This window comes from Cinclus cinclus, chromosome Z (genome assembly GCF_963662255.1).
Source record: "Cinclus cinclus chromosome Z, bCinCin1.1, whole genome shotgun sequence".
In the NCBI taxonomy this organism is placed as follows: Eukaryota; Metazoa; Chordata; class Aves; order Passeriformes; family Cinclidae; genus Cinclus; species Cinclus cinclus.
The window spans coordinates 24,811,359-24,838,398 of NC_085084.1; the positions used below are offsets into that span (position 1 = coordinate 24,811,359).

At 39.0% G+C, this 27,040-nt stretch overlaps 1 protein-coding gene across 1 annotated transcript in view; it reads left to right on the top strand.

Moving 5' to 3' along the window:
* The first annotated feature begins 3,257 nt into the window (after window positions 1-3,257).
* MCC (MCC regulator of WNT signaling pathway) overlaps window positions 3,258-27,040 on the top strand; it is a 179,931-nt gene continuing 156,148 nt past the window's right edge. Inside the window, exons 1-2 of the mRNA XM_062513152.1 lie at window positions 3,258-3,402; window positions 16,455-16,702. Coding sequence (XP_062369136.1) covers window positions 3,263-3,402; window positions 16,455-16,702 — 388 coding nt within the window. The 5' untranslated portion in view covers window positions 3,258-3,262. The remainder of the gene's footprint in view (window positions 3,403-16,454; window positions 16,703-27,040) is intronic.

The following is a 27,040-nucleotide window of genomic DNA, read 5'->3' on the forward strand; positions in this document are numbered from 1 at the left end:
ACAGAATTGTACTTTGTGCTGCACAGCATTCTTTGGTTTTAAATGTAGGGGTTTGCCATCTGAAATTCACATTCTTGGCTGTAGGAGTGATCTGCCACATAATTCACAGCAGGCACAGCAGGAATGTGGTGAACTGCAGCTTATGGTATTGCATCTGATGTGATGCATCTTTTAAAAAATGCAGATGGGCATCACTATACAAGCCAGCAAGCTCAGCTGGTTTTACAGTCTTGCATGCCATACCACAGCTAGGATATCAGCTGTTCCTATCAGCAAGGAGGAACTGGTATCAGGGAAAGTCAGAAACCACTGCACCAGGCTTTTTATGGGACTGGTGCAAATGCAAAAATGTCACCTACAGCTGATCCCCCAAAACGGAAAAGACAGCAGGAAAAATTCAATTCAATGGGCTCCAAAACTGTTCACAATGAGCAGGGAGAAAATAAGGAATGGGTGAATTTCTGACCCACAAAGAAAGCTACTGTGTGAATCCTGCAGCTAAGATCAAAACAAAAGATTAAGTGTTATCTATATTAGGGGAGAAGTGGGAGACTAGTTAAAAAGAAGGTGAGAACTGGCCAACTGTGAGGCTTGGCAGATAGCATCAGGATGGAGAGAGATTGTTTTTGGAGATTCTCATTGGAATATTTTGGATCCATCTTGCTCAGTTGATATTGGTGGCCTGGTCAGGAAACACTGTTTTAGGACTCTGTAAAGAATCAAGAGAATATCACAAGATGAAAGGGATGCACACATATACATTGGGTCCCTGCGGTTAAGAATTTTCATAATTAGTAAGAAGCAGTGCATGCTATATTTGCAGAATGTGTGCAGGGATTCTTGTGTGTGGTACTGAACAGCTCGTCTATGATATCTGGCTGAAGAAAATGGTTTTGTGACTTCACCTCTCCTCCAGTCCTCAGTGTAAACAAGCAGCTGCAGTAATCAACTGATATCACACATGAGCAACATCCTGCCTACGACTGAAAAAGCATGTGGTCAAGACTAAGAGCCAAACAACTGGAGGTCAGGAGATGGAACACCTGAAGGGTAGTTGCAATATTCTCTGGTTTCAGTGCCTTGAAACAGTATGGAACTGTCTTGACTCCGTATTACAGTGCCCTGGTCATGCAGCAAGAATTAATGTGAGCAATGTAATTTGGAAACCTGCAGAGACCAAGACGAGAGTGAGTGTATGAACGCTTACACTTGCAAGTAGCTTTAGTTAAAAAAATGCTAGAGGGACTTTTTACCTTGTAATGGCTTACATAATCAAGGTGCAATAAATACTAACAACTAGAACTGTTGCCATGAGTTAATGTATTTAAAAGGCACTGTGCAAGAAGTGTGATAACTTTGCTGAATTTATATATTCATTAATCCTTGTCAGCATGTTCTAGTTTGAAAGACAGGTGTTTGCTAAGGAAAGCAGAAGCCTCCCTTTGGACTGAAAAATACGATCCTTCCTTCCTACAGATTATTATGAATTTCAAATTAAGGGAACTCTCAGGCCAAGGTATGGGGGTAGGAATAACTGTTCTTTACTAGTTTATCTAACAAGGCAAACAAGAACAACAGCTATGAAATTAGCCACAAACAGAACAATAACTCAGTCCCAGTCCTTTCTGGCTGCAGGCACCTTTTCCCTGAGCTGCAGTTCCCGGTGCTGGGGGCAGGCAGGTCCCGCAGAGCTGCAGGAGGGCTGGGGGTGATGGCAGAGCTGTCCCAGGGGGAGAGGGAGATGGAGAGAGCCCTCCGCTCACGGTGTCGGTCCTGGTGCTCAGCAGAGTGCTGGATGGTGGCAGGTTACAGCGAGAAGGCAGCAGGGCAGGGTCCGACAGCAGTGAGGATGGCTCCTGGTACTGATTGGCAGGGATGAGGCCCAGGCGGCGATCGTCCTTCCAGTCTGAACTCCACGGGGGAAATAGGCCGAGCCAGAGCCTTCTGTCTGCTCTTCTGGATGTTTGGATATCGAGGGGTTTCCCTCTTCCCTCCCCTCCCCCTTGCCACCATGGCCCAGTCAACAGGTATCTTAGCATGACAATGGGGAAAATTCCACAGAGGGAAAAGGTAAAGAACCAACCCCCAACACAGCAAGAAGGAAGACCAAGATGTTTTGTGGCAGGAACTGGATATCTCCAAAGACTTAATTAATAGGAGGATTATATACTATATACTTACTAGATACTATGAGAGAAATGTATGTCCTTAATAACAATGTCTTTTTTTTGTTTTGTTTTGTTTTGCTTTCCAAATACAGAAACAGGTTAGGAAAAAAAATAGTTGACCCAAATTAGTCACAGGATGATGGAGTAAGAAAGATAATGTGTATGTAAACTGAAATGGAGTTCTAGACTGTTTCAGACTGCTTCCAGTAGAGATAAAACAGATCGGTGCTGGTGCTGTATCACTTCTTTTTGCAAGAAGAAGAATAAAAAGCACTGAATAAAACTCAATTATGTATTTAGAAAGGTGGCAAAGAATTAAAGGAAATTAAGAAGCTGTACTATCCAGGCACAATTTTATTTTTTTTTTTCATCTGGCCACAAGATAACTACAAAGAAAACTACTTTTCTTTAAATGAAAAAGAGACTAACCGATAGGGATGGGTATAGGCCACAACCATGTTCAGGGACAGAAAATCGAATTACTGACTTCGCAGGAAAATTTTCTTCGCAGTGAAAAGGAACTGGACGAGTCAAGAGGGGTTGGTGCTCTGCACCTTAAAGTGCTTTTACCTGACCAGTACCCCATCAGTCTGGAGTGTAAACGCAGGGCCACATGAAACGCTGAGGTTTGTTGGCATCCACAGAGCAGCCAAAGCCGCAGCCAAAGCAGCATGCCCGGAGCAGGGAGCCGGCCCTGCCCGGCTCAAGGAGAACAAGAGACACTCGGGGCGGGTTTGAGTCGCCCCGCACTCAGCGGCTCCCCGCAAAGAGGGCAGCTGGACCCAGGCTGGCGACACCACCCGCTCGCTCCCGGTGGATCCCGCCGCGATCCCGGCGCCGGGCGATGCAGTGCGCGGGCGAGAGCTCCGAGCCTCAGCGCCCTATCCCCGCCCCGAGTGCCGGCGGGGTTGCGGCCTGGGCGTCACTCCGCGGGTAGTGAGTGCCGGGTCGGCAGAGCCTCCCGCCCCACCTTTGTGCTGCCGCACGCACTTTACAGGAGTGGCGGGACTGGGAATCCCGAGCTCCCGAGGCAGCCTTGCCTCCTCCTCCTCCTTTCCCCTTCCTCCTTTTCCTCCTCCGCCGGAGCGGGGCTCATGATGGCGGCAGCTGCAGTAGCGGAGGTGAGCAGTGCCGGCGGCAGCAGCAGCAGCGATACATCCAGCACGGGCGAGGAGGAGAGGATGAGGTGCCTCTTCCAGACCTGCGACGGCGATGGGGATGGCTTCATCAGCAGGTAGCGACAGCGGGAGGCGGTTCTTTGCTGGTACGGAGCCGTCCCGTCCTTCCCCTCCGCCCCGCGTTTTCCGACGCTCAACTTGTGGGCGAGTTGGGGGCTTCAGCGGGGCCTCGGCACCGAGAGCTTCCCGGGACAGCGGGCGAAGCCTGCCCGCAGCACTTCCACCTCTGCTGGGGCTGAAAGGTGATGTCTCCGACCCCGGATTTCATCACCTCGTGTCCCGGGCAGGTGGTCTTTGCAAGTAAACACACAAAAATCCGGTCGTGAGGGATCTAGGAGAAAACTCACACTGTTGTCCCAGAACATATAATTTTGTTTTGTCAGTGCGTTTTAATCAATGTTCTTGTTACACAGTTTCGTTTAAATTCCTCTGCTGGTCCTCAGAGTTTGTGGTGTGTCACCCAGGCTGATGAATTTCGGTGGGGAAGGGTGAGTTCGTGTATTTGTAGTAGATACCCCGAAGTAAGCCATAGTGCAGTGTTTATGGGTCTGGAAGCACTGGCAGTGCGTTTCGGTCAGGGGTTGTTTTTGTGGCAATAAGCTCTCACGGCATAATTGAAAAAAATACTGAACTTCAAAAGGTGGCATTTGCCAGAGGCTGTGGAAACTTGCATTTTCTAAATGAAACTTTTGCTATTGCTTGTAATTAGTAAGAGCCTCTAGAAAACTGGGACAGTGAGGGAATTTCTTAAGTCTGCCATTTAACCTTTAAGCTAAGAATATGACCCCACAGAAAGGCTAAGTAGACTTGAATCCCCACTGCCATTCCTTTGGAGCCAGAAAGTTGTTGAAAATCTGTAAAAACTGGCAGTCACTTTAAAAATAAAGTTCGAGGGTTATGATAATTTTTATCTAAACGGCTCCTTGAACACTTTCCCCCCCCCCTCAGTCTAATGATTATTTCGACAGTTGTGTTTTTGATACATAAACTTTGAAAATGTGTACTTTCCAGCCAGTGTGATAAGAGTGATTATTTTTCCATTCGTTTATGGTCTTCATGGAATTTATTCTGATGTCTGAAAACTTGTGATGTTCACATAAAGTGTGCACTGTCTCCTCAGAGCACGCTTGTTCTTCTGTACTGTCATGTTCTTCTGGAATGTAAACTCTGAATTTCAGGACCTTACTCGAAGAATGTTAAGGTTTTAATGTTTCATAGGTTGAGAGATATTATCATGACACAAATTCCTCATTTCTGATTGACTAATCCACATTCCCTAAGTTTTGTCCTAGATTTGTATTCTGTGTTCTTCAAAGTAGGTTTTTTCAGACTGTTGCTTGAACTACAGTGCTAAAATTCCAGGATGTGTCTGAGTAGGGAAGTTGGATTTTATGGAAATGGCAGTAAGGCTCAGGGCCTGGATGGTGGTTGAAAGTCCCTCAGGAGATGGTTGGTTAATTTTTGAAGGTTGCTAATACTTTGCTTCAAGGCAGAACTGGTGTGGCCTTTGTCAGAGAATATGGTATTCTAAATTACTGTCTTCCTTTACATCTCTGTATGTGTGACAAAGTAGTGAAGGAATATTTAAGAAATTATCTTTAACATGACTTTACTTCACTAGCTGGTCTGGATGATGAGTTGTATAAATGGAATGCCTTTCTTGCTTTCTGCAGTTACTCAGTTTTGCTTCCAATCTGTTTTATGGCAGTGGCTTACGCAGGAGGAGACTTGTCCAGTTGGATTTGGATGTCTTTATAGTATGTACCACCATAGTATTATAGACAGCTCTGTCATGTTTATGGACTCAGGGTATCCCTGTTAAAAGTATAGCACCTGGGGGTTTGTTGTTGTTTAGAGCCCTAGTGTTTAGGTAATTGCATCCTTTTTAATGTCATAAATTAAAAGAAAGGCAAAAAAGTTACAGCTGCTTTTATACTAAATTTCATATTGCCATTTTCTGCATGCTGTTTGTTTGTTTGTGGGGTTTGTGTTCACGGGCCAGTTGCTTGTCTTTCCTGTTCCTTCTAGGCCTGCTTATTTGCACTTCTCTTTGCTCATCCTGTGGCCAACAATTTTTTGCCTTTCTTGCAGAACAGTGGAGATTGAAGGCTGACTTCTGCATGTTGTGGTATCTCTCACAGCAGGTCAAAAATGGCAATAAATGCCCATGCATCTCTTTAAAGAGCTGAAAACACAGAAGCTAGCACTAGAAAATCATCACCTTCCTTGTGTAGTAGAACTAGAGCTGGCTATGATCTGTAATCTATTACTGGTACTAAAAAGAAGCTATTAGTGAGCTTCTTTTTCAAAAATTAGCTTGTTTTCACTGCAACGTTGCTGAAATTTGCAGCTTTGCAGCTGCTACTGAGTATAAATTTTATCTTTGGGAATTAGTATCTCTTCTATTTTCAGGCCTGAAGTTTGGTCAGTCATTTCTTTGCCTTGCATATGCAGCTGTTTGTTTGTAAGGTTTCTTTTTTTTCCAGCTCCATAGCTGTTAAGGAAAATAAGATATTTATACTTGCAGCAAGAGCAGACATTTGTGTGTGTGTGTTTATTTAGTTCATATTGGGGGGGGGAAAGAGGTGTTTGCATTCCTAATGAAATAACATGGTGTCTTAGCTGTGGAAGTGCTTTACTGTGCATCAAACTGCAATAAACCTCTTCAAATAGTAGCAGGGAAGTACAGGCACAGATGGTGAGGAGGAGCATGTCCTAAGATACTGATTAATTTTCAGGCTCTCACCTGAGATGTTGATTAATTTTCAGGCTCTAAACAGGATGATATCAAAACAATAAAGCATAATTAAGGATGTACCATTGGTGGGTATAATCCTGAAGACACTGAACTATGGGATATGAAATGCTGAAAGCTCTGAGTTTTGCATTGATATGTGCATATTGAAATTTTACAATTTTACATTACCATTTAATTTAACTTTTTTTCCAAGTTTGATTCTGCTAATGTGCTTCAACTTCTTTGCTTAACATTTCAAGAGATACCTGTTGAAGCACATAAGGACTGATAAAATGAAGCAGCAAAATCAGTGTAGGTTGCCTGTGACCAGTCAAGTTACCACAGTTGGTAAAACATGTGTTTAATCCATAAGGTGACCATTTATGAAGTCATGGAAACATGTTCAGTTAGGATCTCTGAAAACTTACTTTGGGCATGAGTTAATATTCTGCATGTAGAGGCTTTCTAGTCTCTGCAGGGTATTCTGGTACTGGTGGAAAGCAGTATCAGGAGCAAGCTGTTGTGAGTGCTTCTCAAATGTCAGCAGAGTAGGGAGTGGAAAAGCCTTTTATCGTAAAGCAAAAGGTTTATAAAAGGTCAACTGTAACAGAACAGGTGGAAATAGAAAACTGCCTTTGAAGTCTTGTGAGAGATATAATATTTATTCTGCTAGTTTTGCAGCTACTGGGATTTCAGATTTCAAAAAAAGTTTGATCCCGGTACTGTACAGTCCTAAGTCTGACTTCAATCCAGCTGTCTAACAAGAAGACATAATTTAAAAGCAGTCTGTAAAATGTCAGCAAGACTGGGACTAAGCTTTGGTTAGACCTTGCCTTCAGTCTGGCTCTTCACATAGCAGGGCTGTTCTTACCATGAAGCTAAAAAATTTAAGACCTCAATACAGGATTTTATTCTCACTTGAGCTCTGGACTATTTGCTCTGTGTTTTCTTTAAACCAGCCCAGTTTGAGAAATTCCAGGGGAAAAAAAATCCCAAATCTCCAAAACCCCAAAACCTTGGCAAAATAATTTGTCCATGCACTACTGCTTTAGTATTTCTTGAAAACAGTTTCAGCTTCCAGATTCTCTTCCTAAACTTAATTGTAGTCTTTATCCATCTCCATTAGGAGGCTGTCACAAGATTTGTGATCCGTGTAACTGAAGGATTGCTTTTATATGGATACAGCACAATACTTCCTGTATGCCAAGTAAAATGGTGACTGGGAGCACTGTTTCTCACATAATTGTCGTCTGTTTTTTCTGTTTCTCCTGGGACTTGCCTTAGTCAATGATTCCACAGTTGTATAGAATTTGGTGGGGTTTTAGTCCAACTTTGTCTTCTACAGGTCCTCTTGGAGAATCATAACCAAAAAAAGAATAAGTTACAGGGAAAGCCAGGAGGGTGGATGTGTACGGAAAGCCAGAGAGATACGCTTAGTTTGAGATGAAGAAAGAGGTATCTCCTTTGTTAAATAATGTGTCTATAAAATACACCAAGAGTCAACATTCATTAAGGGATTATGTATTTCAAAGTCTGTATTTCTTACAGCTGGTACACAGTCAAAGAAATATGCTCAAACTTGAATTTTATGAACATACTGTATTTTTAATTGGTTAGCAGCCCAGTTCTTATGTAAACATCAGACACTTGAAGAGTGTTCTAGCTGGAGTTGTTAACATTTTAAACTCAGTGAAGTTAGTTGGTGTGTTTTATATATTGCTTTTTTCGTTCCTCATTGGCACTATTAGTCTGGTAAAAGGGACTAAGGAGTATATATCAGGCGTATTGTTACATGATATTACAGTATTTTCTTTCTTAGGACCTTGTTGTTCAGGTAGAATGTACTGTGGGAAAACTGTCCAAACAGTAGTTCACTTGAAAATATATATATGCCATATTTTTTGATCCCTTTGACAGTTGCCTTCCAGCTGGCTTCTAAGCAGTGAAGTTATTTTTCTTTTTAGTTTCCTTTATTCATTTTAGTAATTAATATAATAATTTTATAATTAGTAATATTTATTAATTTTGTTATTGGTTTTATTTTGTTTTATTGAACTTGTTGCAAATACCATGTTAGTTGGGTTATTACGGGAAGTTAATGACTTTTTAAAGTCAGTAATTTCCCTTTTGTGATTTAAAAAAAAAAAAAGTTAAGCTGGGAATATTTTTGCCTTGAGTTTTCTTGGGTTTCTTGATGGCAATTCTGAAAGATTAACTTCACAAATATACAGTGTTACTTTCTTCCAAAGGGTGATAGGGAGCTCGGCCCTCATGAGATCCTTTGGTGCTTGGTCTTTCTAGCAAATCCATAGCCCTGGGTTTATAACCACTGGTGGCTTTTCTAGCAGTATGACTGGGACTATGGTAAATACTTGGTTTTATTTAGCTCATGTGTGATTGCATTTTCCATTTACAGCAGGCGAGTCAGTTAGCGTCCTCCTTAATCACTGATGGTTAGCTTGTGTTCCTAGGGAGCAATTTTCTGTATCTTTTCCAAGTGAATTTGTCAAAACCTAGAGTTTGAAATTCATGGATAGGTTGACTGTGTTGGGAGGCACTTGAATGTGAGAAGAGTTCTTCCAGTTCTGTTTCTTTGTATTTATTGTTTGAGGGTGGTATGTGCAAATACTTTGCTGGTAGTTGGGGCTGGATTCTAAAATTATCTTAAAATCCTCTTTGTCTCTGATTGCTAGGGTAGGCCAGAGATTACCTGGCATTGATTGAAGCAGCAGGTCATACATGTTTTGATTGGGAGTAAGGAACCTCAAAAAATACTTTGGCACCTGGCCTTTTTTTTCAGATATACACCTCTAAGTTGTGCACCTGCACTCCTTACAGAATGGACTGTGAATAGCTAGTAGAGGGTTTAAGGTTTTTTTAAGTCAGCCTGTTTTCTGCCAGGTGATGTTTGGCTGTGCATGGTCCTGGAGTTTCACTCTGTCTGCCCTTGGTTCCAAGAATCACCTTAGCTGCACACTAGCTCAGTAAGAAATACTTCTTTGCAGCATGGTCAGTTTATAGTTGTGACTTTTTATCTGTCTGTGTGACTTTTAATTTTGGCACAAGATGATAGAAGGGGGTAAGAAATGAGCTTGGGGGTTATTTGTGATCCCTCTGATAATGTCTGCTTGACTTTTAAACATGCTGCACTCAAAATGATCTGAGCTAAGAAATCCCACTAAAAGTTAATTCATTTTCAGAAGTGTAAAAGGACAACAGAGATTTTATTGAGACTCTGGTATCTGAGCTTGTAGATGAAAGATATTAACAAGGCTGGTGTTGTGCCTAATTGAGTGTTGTCCAAAGGATGGGCTTCAAATGGCATCTGAAAGAAAAGTTACGCTGTGGATACATGGCTTTTCAAATCCGCTGTATTTTTACTGTGAATGTTCACATGCATCTTTTAGAATAAATAGTCCATATGTGGAATATGTGGAATTCATCCTAGCGCAGGGGTTCTTGCTTTCATTGACCTGTGTTAATTAACATCACCTTAATGCTTAATTGAAATCCGCACATTCCATTTCTCCTTTCTTCTGAGAGATTTTCTGTTGCAGTTCCTTTTTAAATTTAATAGAAAAGAACAGTATTTATGTAGTATTAGTGGTTATTAGATGAAATCGGTGCTCCTAACCACATGGAAGAGTCTGTAGGTTGAATTGTTACTGTGTATTAGCAACATATTTGAAGCCAGTGAACAGCACAAAAGAAAGCGTAGAATGGCAGAGATTCTATTGACAAACTCTGCTTCTCTGTTGACAGATGGACCTTTGTTTGCCTGCAACAGTTCAGTCCCCAGAAATGAGACCCTTAGCCAAAAAGGTCCTGTCCTCTCAGGTGATGTGGTTTGTGCTAGTGTAGGTGATCAGAGCACAAAGTTTAAGCTATTTCTAGTGAGTAGAATATGCATTTGTTGTGACATCTGTAAAATACATTTCTGTTCTGAGAAGTACCTGCTGCAGGCTGTCTGTCTTGCACGTATCTAGTGTGAAATGGGGAAGAGACGCACACACAGAAACACGCACACACAGAAACACGGTGGTGGGGAGGGAACCAGCCCCTGCTTCCCCAGAGGAAGGAGTGGTGTCTTGCATGCTTGGAATAGTATGGTGAGAGGCAGCCAAGCCAGGAGACAGAGCTGGGAAGTAGAAGTTCAAGTGGCTGAATGATGAATAAAGAATGCAGGGCTTTGGGGCTGGCTGATTGTTAACCTTGTCTTTTCCCTGATGATGCTCAGTGTTGTGGATCTAGATCAAGTTGCAGAGTAGTTGTGAACAGGCACTGGAACATGCAGAAATTGAAACTAGCAGGGAATTTGAAGAGTAAAATTGTTCCACACTATGGAAACAGTTTTGAAAAAGTGACAGAAAAACCAGAGAAAGAGTACCCAAGAGAGGGAGTCAGTGAGCTGCTGATGACACTAAGAAGTGTGAGATTTTTGGTTTTGTTTTCCTTTCTACATTGAAAATAACACATGTAGTGAGATTGTTCATGCAAATAGGACTGGTAACAAATACCTTAGATAGGAGAAGGAAGAAAGAAGTTGAAGAGTGCTTGGATTTGTTTTAATTAGTTGTACTTGGAGATTTTGATGTAATAATCCTAAAGATGTAACCTCAGAATTATTTTCCATTCTTTTTTTCTGACTTCTTCTGAAAAATAGAAGTAACAGGAAATGGGGAAAGATAAAATATGCTGCTTTTCTTTAAATGTATGTTGAGATGGGGGTCAGTCAACAGACAACTTGCTGTGTACGGATTTGTTAAGAAAAAGGTCGAAGCCATCTAATCTAAGATCTAGTGTCAGCAGTTTGCGGTGGGAGTGAAACAAGAGATGCCCTTTATGTTGTCTATTTTAATTAAGGCTTTCGATGTTGTTTTATGATACTCGTAGGCAAGCCAAGGAGCTAGACTAAGAGAGTTGGTTTTTTTTGTTTTTTTTTTTTTTTTTGAGCTGTGCTTGGAGCTCATTTAGACACTTGTGCTTTGTTTGACACACACAATACTGTATCAAATTGAAATCAAAAGGATGGCCTGGTCCAGATCAGCGTTATTAGGGATTAATGATCTGGATGACATGATAATGGGTAAACTTTCTAAAATCTGAGGTGACATCAAGCTGAGGAAAACTGGAGGCTTGATGTGGAATGAGGGTCACAATTGGTGCTGACCGATGAAGGTATTGCTTGAAAAAAACCCCAAGTAATATAAAGTAGAGATAAGCAGAGAATAATAGCACATTTGGTGATATACATACAGGATGTGTGCCTGATGAAAAACTTTATGAGATTTATAGTGGTTCTCAAGTTAAACTTGAATTAACAGAATTGGGCTGTTGCAGAACAAGACTTATACTTTCAACTTTTAGTCTCTTTTCAGACTGTGCTTTAAGCTGGTATGTAGTTCTGTGTGCTGTCATCCATTCAGTTGGTGGATCATTTAGAGAAAGACAAGAATAGTTTATGGAAGGTGATGGGAGATACAAAAAATGGGGTTCCTTACTTAAAAGAAGGAGAAACATCTGGTTATGGGCTTTAAATATGTAAAGACTATTTTTCTTATCCACTGTGATGGCAGAAAATAGGGTGTTAACTTCTTTTTTGAAGTAGCAAGCTGAATTGTATCTGGGAAAATTAAGATTAGGAGACTTGCAGAAGACAACAGTGAAGTACTAGGACATAGTACACATGGAGGTTGTGGCTTTCTTAAAAAGCAGCTTAGACGCCCATCCATGAGTGATGACACTTTTTTGAGTCTGGCATGTTGTCCTGGTTTACAATACAAGATATATATTCTATTACCATCGGAGAAGGGTGATCATCCTTATCTCTGTGGGAAGTATCTTCTGTTAATGGGCCATTGACTCCTACTGTATAACTGATAAGATTACATCATCCCATTGGGAGATGCTCCAGCCAGGAGGACCAGCCAAGCCTTTCCTACCTAGATAAAAACTGAGGTTTAGAACGCCAAAGGCAGCCTTTTTCCACTGGATTCCAGAGGAAGAACCAGATTTTTTCCACATCATCACTGGACCCTTTGGAGGAAAACTGCACCAACCCCCTGACTGACAGGGTATGGGGTTGTATTCTGACTCTGTCAGTGGTTTTATTTTTTATTATTGCATGTATTTCATTCTTCCTTTTTCTCTTCCCTATTAAAAATTGTATTACTGACTTGAAGTCTGACTGGTTTTGCTTTTCAAACCAGTACATATGTTTTCTACACTGGTAGGACTTCCTTGCCTGTCTTCCTCTGTTTAAGAGTTTGTCTGCTGAGTTACGCAGTTTGTCTCTTGTGCTTATAATCAGGCAGATGTGCAAGATCCTGTATAGTGCTATATAGACTTGTACTATACAGAACTCAGTAGTTACAGAATAAGTACCTTTTATGGAAATGCAGTCTGGTCTAGTGACCTTTTTCCCCCCATTTCTTTCAACATTACATTTACACTTTGCTTTAATTCCTTCATATTTGGGACAAATATAGAAAAAAAGTCCTATCAAATATCAAAGCTCTTACGTCCTCCTAAGTTTTCATGTAGCGTGACAAAACCTGTCTGCATGATTCCTGATCACAACGAGGTGTTAAAAATGAAGCTTCAGTGTGAGGTTTCAGATCCCAGTATCAACAGTATCGCTGCTCAGCATTTTAAGCAAGCATGTCCAGCTGATGTGCCTGTTCTCCATCCCATCCTGCCTCACATTATTCATGCCTTGCCAAACAAATCAACCTCACTGAAAATGGCTCATTTACAACTATTGTCTGGTGCTGACAATGTACTTGATACACAAATTATAGGGAGCATTGGGACAGCCATAAGGAAACGGAACTTTACCTTAAACATAAACAAAATGGGTGTTACTGCATGTTGTATACTTAAATTTTAAAAAGGGTTGATTAATACTACTACATACTCTGGCACTAGGAAGTAAACCCAAATAAAAGACTGTTGAAGCAAAATGCATTTTGTTTAGCAATGCGAAGAGTATTCCAACCATACATGTAAAAATTGCTTACACATCATTTTATCAGTTGTTTCGTGTATGAATAGCAATGTTGGTAATGAATGCAGTTTATTAAACTGAGATGAGAACTTCAGGCCTTTATTTTCTAACCATAACTTTCAAAACTTTCAAGTAGATACATTGTTGCAGGAAACTTTTCTTCATTCTTCGCCCTTTTCTAAGGAGATCTAGTTTGCTGCAGGTGGAAAATACCAGCAGTTCTAAAGCTGTCTGTTATTCCTTCAGAAGCTGTAACTGTAGTCTTGCCTTGCCACTTCCTTTAAAAGATAATGTGGAAATTAGTCTTTATTTAATTGGTCTTTATTGGATTTAGTCTTATCAGGATGACCCCTACCTGATAAATTAATAGCTTCTTCTATATTGTTAAACCATCAAAATTTGTCATAATTGAGGAAACTGGAGAGTAAAAAATAACCTCTTAAAGTATTTTCATGTTAAAATGTTTGTGGAGATGTAATTGGTGAGATTATGACAGAGGTAATAGAATCTATTTCCGAGTCTAAATTCATTAGATGCACAGAAATTCTTTTTTTTTTTTTTTTTGGTGGTTGTTGCTGCTTCTAGAAATTATTTCTTCAAGCAAATATACTAAATAAGAACTGCTGTGAGTGTTTGTCCTCTTTCCTAGTCTTCCTGCTCTATCTGCTTGTGAACTTCTTGAACAGTTTTCTTCTCTTCTGTTAAGTCAAGAGGTTTGTGAGGCCTTGGGTAGACCACAAAACTGTGTAAATTCTCCATCCAGCACCCTATGAAGGTGAGGACATTGTTTTTATTCATGTTTTGCTGACAGCAGTGGACATTGTATTTTAGTCTGGTAACCTTCCAAAGTTCTCTCTGTAGCTGGGTGCTAACCTTTAGATGTTTTTTTTTGCCAAAGATCATAGTGTCATAGAGGGCTTCTGTTACACTCTCTGTGATTTCTGCTTTTGTGGTATTTCAGGTGACTTTGGAATTATTGTGGGTTACTTGTTCATCCAGATTAAGAAATAAGCATTTTGATACAGCCTGCCTGGTGATGCTTGGAGGCTCTTTCCCCATCTAAAGCTCTGTTAGAAGTTTTTTCAGAAGAAAAGGTGCCACGCTGTGACCTTTTTGGAAGACTTCTGTCTGCAGATGAGCACAGTTCTGGGATTGCTGCTAGGATTGTTTGCCTGCAGTTGCTCATAGAAAAATCAAAGATGGAGAACTGATGTGATTCTGTGCTTTAGAGCAGTCAGGGGCTTGACTTGCTGTGAGACTCAGAGCAAATGGAGCAGCGGGTCCAGGATGCTCTGGAGATTGATGGGTGCACCAGGAACCAAAACAAAACACCCTCCTACCAAGAACAAAAGTGATCCGGAATGATTTTAGTACATCTTTTAGATCAGCAACGTCTTATTGTCTCTGAGTGCTCTTCTAGTCAGTCCTTTTTAGCTAAGACCTTTAAAAATTAATGTTTCAAATAGATTAGACTTTAGCTACAGTATTGATATAGAAGTGACTTATGACACAGCTGCATGGAACAGGTTTTCTTACACTGTTTATTTACTCTGTTTGCCTCTAGGGAACTTGGCCACATTTATAATTTTTACTGCCCTCCTTAAAAGCGTGCGCCTAGAACTGCAAGTTTCCATCAGCAAAGATTAAATGTTTCTGGAAAAATGATGATACCTTTTTGCTATCTGAAAATTTAAGTAGTTTTAAGAAAACACATGGTTTGTCTTTGGTGTTATGTAGTGGAACAATCTTTGCCAGATTTGCTTTATAAAGCAATTTGCATTTGTGTAACACTTTTAGACTATAGGGAATCAGAACTGGGTTTGGACATGTTCCTGTGAGCTGTAGTGAAATAGAAGTTTTACAGCTGTCATGAACAGGGCTATGTAAGGTGTACTACCAGTGCCACAGCCTTGTCCTGCCCCAGTATAACAGATTAATTCTTCTGCAGCCAGGGCAACAGACTGGAATCCCTGTCCTGGAATGCCATGGCAAAATAACCCTGCACTGCTTCTCCTGGTGCTCATTTTAAAATTAGCACACCTCGGCAGAATCCCTCAATCTGATGCTATGTCTGATCTGTTCCAAGAGACATAGCTGCGTTATATCTGTCACTCCCCATGTAAGAATTTGAATATGCTGTCATCCTTATTTTTCTTTGCAACACCCTTGTGAGATTGTATTTGTACTGTTTATTTTTTAAAAACAAGGAACTGAGCCATGGAGATTATTTGTTAATTGATCAGATTCAAATCTAAGAGCAAAACTCTGAGCAAAAATTGAATTGCAAGTAATGGTACCTTGTATTTGGCCTATGAGATTAATTCTTCTGTAATAAAGTTATTTCTTGTCATAAGTAGAGATTTGCTTGCTTTCTGTTATTTTTGTAGGGGTTCGTTTGTTTTTAAACTACATGTTCATGTTATCATCATCATTATTATCATAATCATTAGTATTGTAATTATTATTGTTCTCATCATCATTACTGTTATTTTGTTACTGTGGTCATCATTATCCAGTTTTATTGCAAACAACTCTGACAAGAGTTCTGTTTCTGCAGCTCTGGAATTCCTGCATAGAAGAGATTTACAGAGCTGCACCCAACGTACAAGTTCTTTCTGTAGAATAGAATGGGCCTCAGTACCTCAGTGAAACTGTTCATGCAAGAACTTTGAATTTTCAATGTTTATGTTTTCATAGAAACCTTCTGAATGATGCCCTGATACTAGTAATGAAAAAAAATACTAAATCTGCTAATAATTCATGTAATAGTAATATTGCCCATTTCCTTTGCCTTCCTTCTACAGAAAGATTTTGTACAACACAGAAATAAGCAATATACTTTTAAGTTTTGTAAAAGAAGCCATAGCATAGAAACATACTCATGCTATTTGTGATATAAATTGGTATGGTAGTGCTATGCAATCCAATTCAAAAAGTGCTTAAGAGAAGGATGGCAGGAAAGAAGCAGTTAAGTGTGAGATAGTAAAGTAGAGGTAATTTAAAAAAATAATAATCAGGGAGAATGGGCACCCAGAAGATTTTGATCAGCAGCTGTTGTTTCAGATCTGGCTGAATTGGTTTGCCCACATTTTATTTAGAATGTGATTATTTGTCATTTGATAAATATGCATCTTTCATCCTTCAGATGCTGGAGAAATTGTTTCAAGATTTTGTTTCCTTCAGTAGTTGGCTTATTGGTTTTAAATGCCTGTGCATTAATGCATATCCAGATTAGACAGGGCTAGTATTCCTTTTCTTCTAAACTAAGTTGTTGGTTTTTTGTTTGTTTTTTTTTTTTTTTTTTTTCTCTATTCCCACTTTTCCAATCTTCCTCTGCCCCCATTTCCCTCTAAAAATATCTTCAGGAATGACTTGCTGATGCTGTGCCGGCAGCTGAATATGGAGGCGTCTGTTGCAGAGATCATGTGCCAGCTGGGAGCAGATGAAAATGGAAAAATTTCCTTCCAGGATTTTAGTCAGTGCCACATGGAACTGGTACAGGAAATGAAGAAGGAAGAAGTGGAGCTTTCTGTGAAATCGGATGACTCTTGTAAAAAGAAAAAGTTAAGGGATAGAGTAGCTTCCTGGCCAACTAGCAGCAATAACAGTTTAGGTAGGTATGACTTTTAAATGTGCTGTTGGTGTAATTTAACAAAAGTAAACTGTGGGATGTTTGTTACTGATTTTACTGGCATGAGGGTTGCCCCTAAAGGGCTTTGTGAATCTCCCTTGGCATAATTTCATCACGTGTTAGAGTGCAGTTTTAATGGATGCAGGCTTGTCATCAGAATCTAAACTAGAATGTATGCAGAGCATCCTTTTCTAAAAACAGAAATTGCACAAGAGAACAGACTTCCTGGGACTGGAAGACTTCCTTGTCCCTGGAAGGGACAAGGGCTGGTAACTAAAGATCCAGGGAGTTCTCTGTACAAGCCCAGGCAGGTTTGTAGGTAAGTAAAACTGAAAAAGGAGGGGAGACTTAATCTTGGTTCCAGTCATAACACACTGTAAGAACTAATGTTTTAAAAATTGTTCCACTTAGTGGGAGATCTGAATGCTGGAAGAGCCCTGTGGTTTAGAGAATACAAAAATACTCCTCCATCGGGTTAAAAACCAAGCCAAAAAAAGCCAAAATCCAAACCAGGACCAACCAAATCAAAAGAAACCAACAAGAAAAACAAACCACAAACCCCTCAAAAACTGCAAACCAACAAACACAAAAATGTGCTATTCCATCCCCAGGAAAATGGGATGTAGGAAGGGATTACCTGTGTCATTGAGCCCAGACCTTGATAGCACTGTGACCAGTCAGCATTGGGTCAGAAATGTTAACACCTGCAGAATGCTTCCTTTTACTTTGTAAAAAATGGAAGAGTCTAAAGGACACAGTTTCTGGGGTCAAAAATGGTGAAGTGTGGTTTCTTGTGGAAAAAGCTGAGGATGCTGTCCCTTCCCCAGCTCCCTACAACAGATGCATGCTGGCTGTGCATGACTGCTGGCTGGTGACATGGAACTGACCTGAGTCCGTGCTTCACAAAAACACCATCAACCTCTGATGGTGTTTAGTTGAAGCTGTGTTTCCTCAACCTTTTATTTAGGCTATATGAGCCTACATGTTTTAAAACACTTTTTAAACTAGAAATCTTCCATTAGTCTTCCCAATAGCTTTTTTTGAAATGTCTTAAATTAAGTTGGGAATGTTTTTTACTGTTGGATCTGCTTCATACATCTTCTAGAGAGTTGCGTTATTCCAGCTTCTCATGTAATAATGTGACCTGTTGTCAGGTGTAATGTTTAACATGAAATTTATTTATTTATTTATTTGAAGGTAGTTGATGGTATGTGGGATTTCTGTTTTAGCAGCATGATGCAAAGCATACTGAAAACACAATACAGATACAAGTCACACACAGCAGAAGAGAGCAATTGCAGGGCACAGCTCAACCAGTGTGACTGAGCTGTGTATACAAGTACCCCACACTGGCCTGGCTAGTTCAGGGAGACATTCACACTCTTAATGAACTCGGGGAAATACAGCACCAGTTGATTCTCTCAGCTGTTTATAGTTTATCTAAAGCAAAACCCACCCTCAGGCGTTGAGATCAAGCCAGCTTTTCTGCAGCAGCTGTGATCAGTTCCAGCCCACATTCTTCCTGAGCTTCATGGGCACATCACCTTGGCCCGTCTCGGATCCTGCTCCCATGGCAGGGCTTTGCTGCTCAGTCACACCTGTGTTTATCTCATCAGTAGTCAGTTTCACAGAAAGTGAAGCTGGTCATATGTTGATTTTGGTGGTTTGGTCTATCTATTCATTTACTTATTTGCTTTGGAGCTATGGGGTTAACATGTTCTGTCTTCTAGTCACTTTGCACATTTTTTGGCTGTCATCTCAGAAATTCAAATTTCCCTTGTTTACTTTGTATCCTTGGTGAACTCCTTATCTTTTTGGTTTTTGAATGGACTGTACTAGGCCCTTGTCATCCCATCATCTCATGCTTCTTGGCTTTTCATTTTGGCTCTTAACATAACAAATCAGTTTCACAACTCTGTTAAACTTCCATCCCATATTTTATGGTTTCATAGTCATATTTTGTTACAGAGGTAGTTTGTTCATTCACTGCTAGCATTTCTTTTGTTTTGCCTTCTTTCATACATATTCTGGAATTGCAAAACTCTAGTTTCTATGCCCATTTCTCCCATCACATGCTCAATTGATTTTCAGCCTGTGAATCTCTTTCTGGAGATGTCAGACAATATTTTAAAGCCAAGATTGTGCTTTATTTCTTTAAGGATATTGTGTGCTCCCTTGCTCATATGATTATCTTCCATTGCCTGCTTTTTTGGATCTGACACAGTTGTATTTTTCTGCAAAACAGAGTTGTTGTACTACCCTCAGATGGCTATGCAAAGTTTCCCTGTTTGCTGACCAGATTTCTGGGGTTTAAAATCTTATTTCTCAGACAAACCAGCCAAGTAATTATGATTTGTAGTAATCAGAGGTGAAAGACATCTCCTAAACTTCATAAGCGAAAGGCCAACATAATAGTCTTAAAATTTATCCCACAAAGAAAACTTACAAATTGCTGCCAAAAAGTATTCATAGATGAACTTCCAAATTTATTAGTGTATAGAATTCAATCCCAACTGCTTTTTCCTCCTATTCTCCCATTGCTGCTAAGTTTTACAAGAATAATTTAATGCATTTTTCAAGTTGGTGATTGTGCCCATTTTTATTTTCCTGTTTTTTTTTTTTTTTTCTGAAAAGTTAAGTCCAGAAGACATTTGAATTTCCTACCTTGATGTATTTTGCTCTGCTGATCAAGTGTGACTACCTTCATGCACTGTACTTAGAGAGCTATGGGGAATTACGGGATTTTTTACACTGCACATTGATGTGTAATTGTGCAGAGATTACCAGTCAGGCAGCATTTTGTGCTGCCTTTTCTTGGAACTGTTCAAATTCTTAAAAAAAAATAAAAGCAAGACCTTTTATCTAAATACAATATTAGCTTTGCTGCCTGTAATTTTTGCTTTTCATTATGAGGAAAATAACTCGAAAAGAAGTTTCAAGAAGTAATTGCATCTAATTTACTATTGAACTTTATCTTATTCATCTTTTTTATCATTGATAAGGTTATTTGCATAATTTTGCCCAATTTTGCTCAACAAATGTTCATGCCTGTGTTTCCAGGTAGGATGCAGAAGTGAGGAAATTGGTTTACTATTTTAATCAAGGCACAGGACTCAGGTTTATTATTACTGACTCATGTATGTCCTCAGTAAGCCAAACCTGCATCCATATTTACCACCCTGTTGAGCAAATAAGTGTATAGATTTAAAAGCTTAATATTTTATTCAAGTGCACAAAAAGGAAGTTTTCTAAGTTAGTAGAATTAGGTTTTTTGAGGTTTAGTAATCAGCAAGTCAAAGCTGCTATATTGTGTTGTAATTCTCACCTTACACTATTAATGTCAGCCAGCAGGAGCTTTAATAATAATTTGCCAGTCATAACCAGTTGCTTTTCTACAAGTGAAATGGAGTGTAAGCTGTCTTAATCTTCATGCATTTTAAAATACAATAAAAATAAAATAAAATTAAAACAAACAAACAAACAAACAAAAACATAACAACCAGAACAAAGAACACCCAAACTTTTGAAAGTGTTGCTGGAGTCTTGCAGTCACCATATATGACGTGACTTTATTGTATCATTTCAGTAGGAAATGCAGGAAGAATATCAGTTACTGATTGAATCTATGGGTCCTGCGTCCCGCTGTGGAGACTAAGGGCCATGATAGGTTCAGTAAATCTGTGTGAATAATATAGTGAATGATGGAGGTGGATTGCTTGGCACAGGAAAACTTTAACAAAGCAGAATTACATCTCTAATATTTAAAGCAGGGAGTTGCCTGAACAGTTGTGGCTTTTGTTAGCTTTTTCAGCTTTGTATGTCTTTTATAAAAACTATCATTAGAATTATTTATAGTATGCGTTGTATAGATTTGTCTAGCTCTTTACAAGGAGCAAATTGTTATTTTTTTCCCTTGATAAAAAATAGCCTATTTCTAGCACCCATTGACTTGGAGGATGAACAAGAAATGACAGTATTTGTTAGTGAATTCTTGGTTTCCTTTAAGTGCATGTATTTATTGATCTGATTCCATATTCTAGATAAACAGTTACAAACACAAGAGTCCTTTACCAATTTTTGGTTGTAGGTCAGTAATTAGTAATTAATTCATAGCCAACTCCCCTTCCTTTACTGAAAATAATTTCCCTGAAAACTTGCTATGATAATTTATTTGCATAGTGGATCAAGCATGAGAAATAATCAAAGAAATGGTAGGAATTCAGCCTTCAATTACGCTTATGGTTAAACAGGAGAAGCAGGCCAGTGGGGCTGAAAATTCATTATTTTTGCTTTACATTAATTCCATGTTTGATCTTACTACAAATAAATTGCCCTTGAGAAACTGATGCAGTGATTACATTTATCTATGCTATATTTTATCTTATGCTATATAAATAATTTATATTAACTAATGCTGTATTTAATTACAAATGACAGAACTCATATGTACTCAAAGGCATGCTGCAGATTTTCTTGAGATTTATGAGTAAAATTTCACCCTTAGATACACTTAACTAAGAAAAGCTTTGAGTGTCTGTTAGGGTAAATTTACTTACATATAAACTCTTTTTAACTGTAGGTGGTTTAGTTTATTATGTTTGAATAATCTTTTGAAACCACTGTCTTTGTGCAAAGCACAAAGGTAATTTTTCTATTTTTTTAAGAAACAGAGAGTTTGTGTTCTATGACCACCCTTCCAAATGAACCTGATTTTCTGGAGTTTTATAGTTGACAACTGATGAATCTTGCTAAAATAGTATAAATAGTATGTGTTAAACATGAGTGAATCTATAAAGGATAGAAGTGATCCCTGCAGCGGTGTCTGGTGTATAATAGAAAAACACACTTTGTTGACAGTTTCTTCTGGTTTGAATATTTGTAAAAGGAAAGAACAGCTAATTATAATAGACCAGACTTTATTCTCAAATGGTAATTCTGTTTCTTAGTATGCTGAGAAGAAAATTATTAGAGAAGATAGTGGGGACTGAGTGATCATGTAACAATGTTTGCATATTACATTTCAGCTCAGGGACTTTGCATTAGAGGTAGTTGCACTTGCTCACACGCACATGGCCTCTCTCCCTCTTAACCCTGTCTTAGGACTGAGTCTGAACACATGCAAGTCTTTAGTGTTCACCATGGCCTGCTGCCAGGAGTATCGTATCTTGTCCTTCCACTGTATGAGGAACAAACTCTTTTTGCTTTCCTGAAGTTTCCTTCGTTCCATGTTTTTGCAGGGGTTTTTCTCTCTTTTTCTCCCCCTAGTTTATCTTGTCAAGGTTGAGCATTGCATTGCACTGTGTTACCTTCCTCAGTAATAGCACTGACAGAGTCAGTCATGTCTGTGCCATCCATAAAAATTAGTGGAATTTTGTGTATTTGACCCTTTGACACCCCTACCAAATGCCCTTGAAATTACCAAATACCTTAAAATTTTGAGAGGAAAGGGGAAGGACAGACAGCTGAGTGGATAGAACTGGGGGCAAGAGAAAGCTGCTGTTCTTGTGAGCTGCTGCTACCCAGGGTTGATAGAAAGGCTGGCCCAGAACCAGCTCTGCAGAGCAGCTCAGGTCAGGCTTGTTTCAGGACAGTGCTGTCTGTGCCTCCTGGCCAGCTCCAGTGGTAACACATTGGGTTTGCCATAGGTTTTGAAACTGGATTACAACATCACTTTCTCAGTTTTGTCCGAGTTTATACTTTCCATGCAAACTGTCATCAGCTTGAGAAACTGAAAGGCTGCAGCTGGGATTTTCATAGAAGGCATACTTCATTTGGCTCAAGATGAGAGCTGTCACACATCTTACAGTTCAACTTTTTTAAATCAAGGGTTGCCTCTCAGCATATTTCTGTTTTATCTCTCCTGACTTATGTGATGTGCTCTTCACCTGCCTGTTTCTAATGTTGCTCTGACATACTATGGTTCATGAAATAGGGACAAAATGAAACTGACAGGCAACAAACTCTGGATGTTTCATTTGTGTGCTTGGGTACATGTATATTCAAGTCAGATCTAAAGTGAGGTTGCCTTGAGTGGGAGAAAATCAGGGAGGAAGCTGATTATTAATGTGTAAATTTCTGTATAAGGAAAGCCAACTTTTTTAGAAATACACTGCATACAGTACAAATACTGTACTTGAAAGTGTGTTGGAACTTCCTCTAGCTTCTGTATGACTTCAGGTTTTATGTGCTCTTTTTTCCTATATATTCCCCTCTTTATTAGAGATTATTAATTTTCAGGGGAAAAAAAGGATTGTTTTCTGCCTTAATAGAAACTTCAAATTAAATTCTAGATTGCGTTTCTGAGTACAATGCAGTTGTTAGCCAGCAACATTTCTGGCAAAATTTAGTCTAGGTGCTTAAACAATGCTGGGTACTAGGACATCTTGGTTTCTAGACTGTTGAGAAGTCATCCCCATCCTCTGTTTCTTATGTCTGAGTAGAGCAAATGGTTGTCTGGTCTCAAGGATAGTCTTAAATAATTTCAGAGTTAAGGACAGGTGTATGAAGGTGTTATGGACAGCGTGTTTTTGTTTTGTTTTCTGTGCTACTTTTTCTTATAGAGACAGTGCCTGTCTGCTGGCAAGTACTGAAGCCATGATAGTTTACATAAATACATTTCTCCAGTAACTGAAATAAATTTGAAGAAGGTAAATTGACAGAAATTCCACAAACATTTTTTAATATATATGGTCTGAACTACTGGTTTAACAAACCCAGCTTCTTCATCCAAAAGCTGTGTTGAATAACTGGGAAATTGTAATGAGAGAAACTTCTTTAGCTAGATATGTCTCTTACTTTCTCAAGGCTTTATGAATTACTTTGTCTACTTTATGGTTTTGCTCTTGGCAAGCTTATCCACTAATCTATCCTAATTTTCATGTAGCTGTTTGATTTTTTCTTAAGATTTGATGTAGTTTTTATAATTGATAAAAATCTGCTGAGAAAAATATGTCATGGAATGTAAAAACATTAAAATCCAAAAGCCTAAAAAAAAATAGTATTACTCTGGTAAGTAAGAGTGCTGGTTACATTGCAGATTATTCCAATTTCTTTAGCGTTCATTTAACTGCTTCTGAGTTTTATGGTATAATGATACCCTGTCATGAGTTGGGCAGCACAAAATTGGGAGAATTCCTGAATTTTGAATGTGCAAATGTTGGGGATACTTCACTGAACCTGAAATACTGTTGAAGTTTTGTGATAATTTTGTGAAATACACCAGTAGAAAGTGCAAATGTGTGGACTTAAAGTTCAGGGATGAAACGAAGATGGCATGTGATATGACAGCAGTCTTCTAGAGCAGAATTTATAATGTGGTTCAATTTTCCTCTTATACCTAATTTCATAAAAGAGATTTCTCCCATGAATAAGTTGTGTTAATCAGTCAGGATGGGGTGTAGCTGTCATTTCCTTCCCTTGGGGCTTTTAATCCCCACTCCCAAGACTAATGAGAAAAGGACTGAAATAACACAGCCTAACATTGTATGTTGTGTGCAGTGTTCATCAAACCAGACAAAAGGCATTGTGGAAGGAAAAAAAAATTAGATGGTAATCCCACAGACCCTTGCCTTGAGATTCCCCATTTCTTATAACTGCTTTGCCCACATCAGTTACTTCCTTCTTGGTCACTAGACAAGTGTTAGAAAAGATTCTGATGGAGTCAGAATAAGACTGAATGCTGAGTCGAGAATACATTCCGTCCCCCTGAGTTCTCCAAGAACTTGTAATGCATGTATAGATAGCTTTCTGTATTTAGTAAACATTCTCACCCAGTTGTGCATGTGAGGATCAGTTATTGTCATCATCACTCTGCTGCTGTGCTATTCATAGGTATCATTCATACTGTCTTATCATCTGATGCAAAGCAATAAATTAGTTTTAAAAAGTGATTCCTGTTAAATAGGAAGGAGTTAGATTAGCTGTCAGGCTACCAGCTGAAGCCAGACACTTTGGCCTTTGATTCCTGTATGGAGGTGTTTCATAGAAACAATGGAAATATTTGTGATAAGCTCCAAATATGACTTATTTTCACTTTCCAAATCAGATTGGATTAGTATAAAATTGATTCCTCCACAGAACGTATCTTCTTTTCAGTTATTTTGATTTACTGTACTTGGTATCAAAGTACAGTAAATCAGTACTTGGTTGCTTGAGCAATTTGAGCTCTTTTCAGTTCCTAAATTTTCTTTAAAGTGAATTTGGATTTTATAATGTTTGCACCAGCTCAGGGGACTTGAATTGTCCGAATGTGCAAAGATTTACTCTCATTCTTCCTGGCTTCCTGCATAGTCTCCATTTTTTGTATCTAGACCTACTCCTTGAGGCCCTGACTTGACTAGCAAATGCAAAATGACCATTCTTTGTTAATTTTCTGCATTTCCCCCTTCATTAGATGCACTTACCTCCAAAACTCTTACTACTGAAGCTGACAGAGAGCTTTGAAATGGTTAGTGCTTTACACAAATTTCCCTATTGACTTCACTGAATAATAGTAATTCAAATTTCCTATTCTTTATGGTAGGTTATCACAATTTAACTGTTAAATGAAAGATGAAAAAAATGCTGAAAAACAGCCATTCTTTTGGTAATATAATGCATATAAGTCTAGGTAGCTAAATGTTGTGGCTACCTCATGGAAAACAGTAGTCAGACTCCTTACTGATTGAGGTGAAGCTGTGAACCAAGGAGCAGGCTGTGCACTTACGTCGTCAGCTGTCTTCATGTTTGCCATTCACAAGACAGACTAATTTCTGAACTTGCTGCAGGGCTAGTTCTACAGTACCTCACTTTTCCTGATACCCCAGGTCCTTTCAGAAACAAATACATCTTCAATGTCCTACCATCCTGGTGGTTTATCTTTTCTACTCTGTGAACAATGAAGAAATCACATAATTGGTTCACCAGCATGGCCTGGTAAAATTAGCCTTTCCTAAACCAAAAATCCTGGCTGTATGGGCAGGCTTGTATTTTTGGTAGGCATGTGTTTGTTGCAGAATACAGGCCTTCTGGACAGAGGGTTAACTGCTGGAATATAAAATGAAATGCTGTTTTCTTTCAGATCAGAGTGGCAGGGTGGCACCAGTACCAGAATACAGACCAGAGAACTTTGCAGATCATAAAGGAAGATGTAGATAGCAACAATTCTAGGTGCAGGTGGGCAGGGTACACTATCCAGAGTAGTATGTGTCAAGTGAATTGATCATAGTTGTTTTAAACAGCTTTGGTACAATTCACAAACTGAAATTTTATGTGATTATGGAATCTTTCATGTGCCATCAAACTAAACTGTCATTTGTTATTCTTTAATACACTATGTATTTGTTCACTCCAGAAAGTGTTGTTTTAACTTTCTTACTCTGGGATTAAAGTATTACTCTCATAATTTGAAAACAATTATGTGCTCTTATATTACTTGTCTAATACAAATAATTATGCAGTGAATTTATTTATTTATTTATGTTTTCTTTCTGTCTAATTATTGTAGTAACATCAACTTCCTAGCAGGCTTATTACCTGTGAATTTTCATTATAGTTTTGTTTCAATTAATGCAGAAATGTCATGCTTCTTGTTATTTTAACTGCAGCTAAGCATGGAAAAACTACCATGGGATGTATGTTGTTCTGCAAAGACTAATCCTGAACACTGATTTAGTAACTGTAGGATCCTAGTTACCAGGTCAGCTGTCTGCCACCATACCTAATGTTCCCTTATTTCTGATTAATATTGGAAGAGAAGGAATTGTGTATTAATTTCAGCAAGAAACAAGAGTTGTCTATTAATTCCTGGTTGAATTTTCAGTTACAAGTGAAATGTCAGTTTTGACTCCAAATTTTCCCTGCAAAGCTGAGATTGGAGGGGTGCATGATCCAGGACAGCATCTTAACAGACAGAGTTCTGAAATTTGTTGGGAAAACAGTGGGCAAATTTAGGGATTAGGGTTAAGCCCAAAATAAAATACTGTAAATGCCTTCCCCTCATCTCCCCTTCCATTTTTAGTATGTATGTTTTAAATTAGCTTTCAAGAAAACATGGGTTAAAGGTGCAGTCAAAATACAGTAATAAAACCCTCAGTGTTTCCTTATCCACCTGTGACTGACAGGTGACTTCTGTGCCATCTTGAGTGTTCAGTCTGATAGCAGATGGTACAATATATGAAGGTCACTTGGGTGCTTCAACAGAGCTGCTGTTTTTAATTGCATGAATATGGAAGCTCTTTTGCAAAACAATGATTTTTGAGTAATAGAAATATAGTGCACCTTCTCTGTAGAAACATGTGCCATATTTAGCTCTGTGAAAAGAGGTGTACCTGTATGATACAA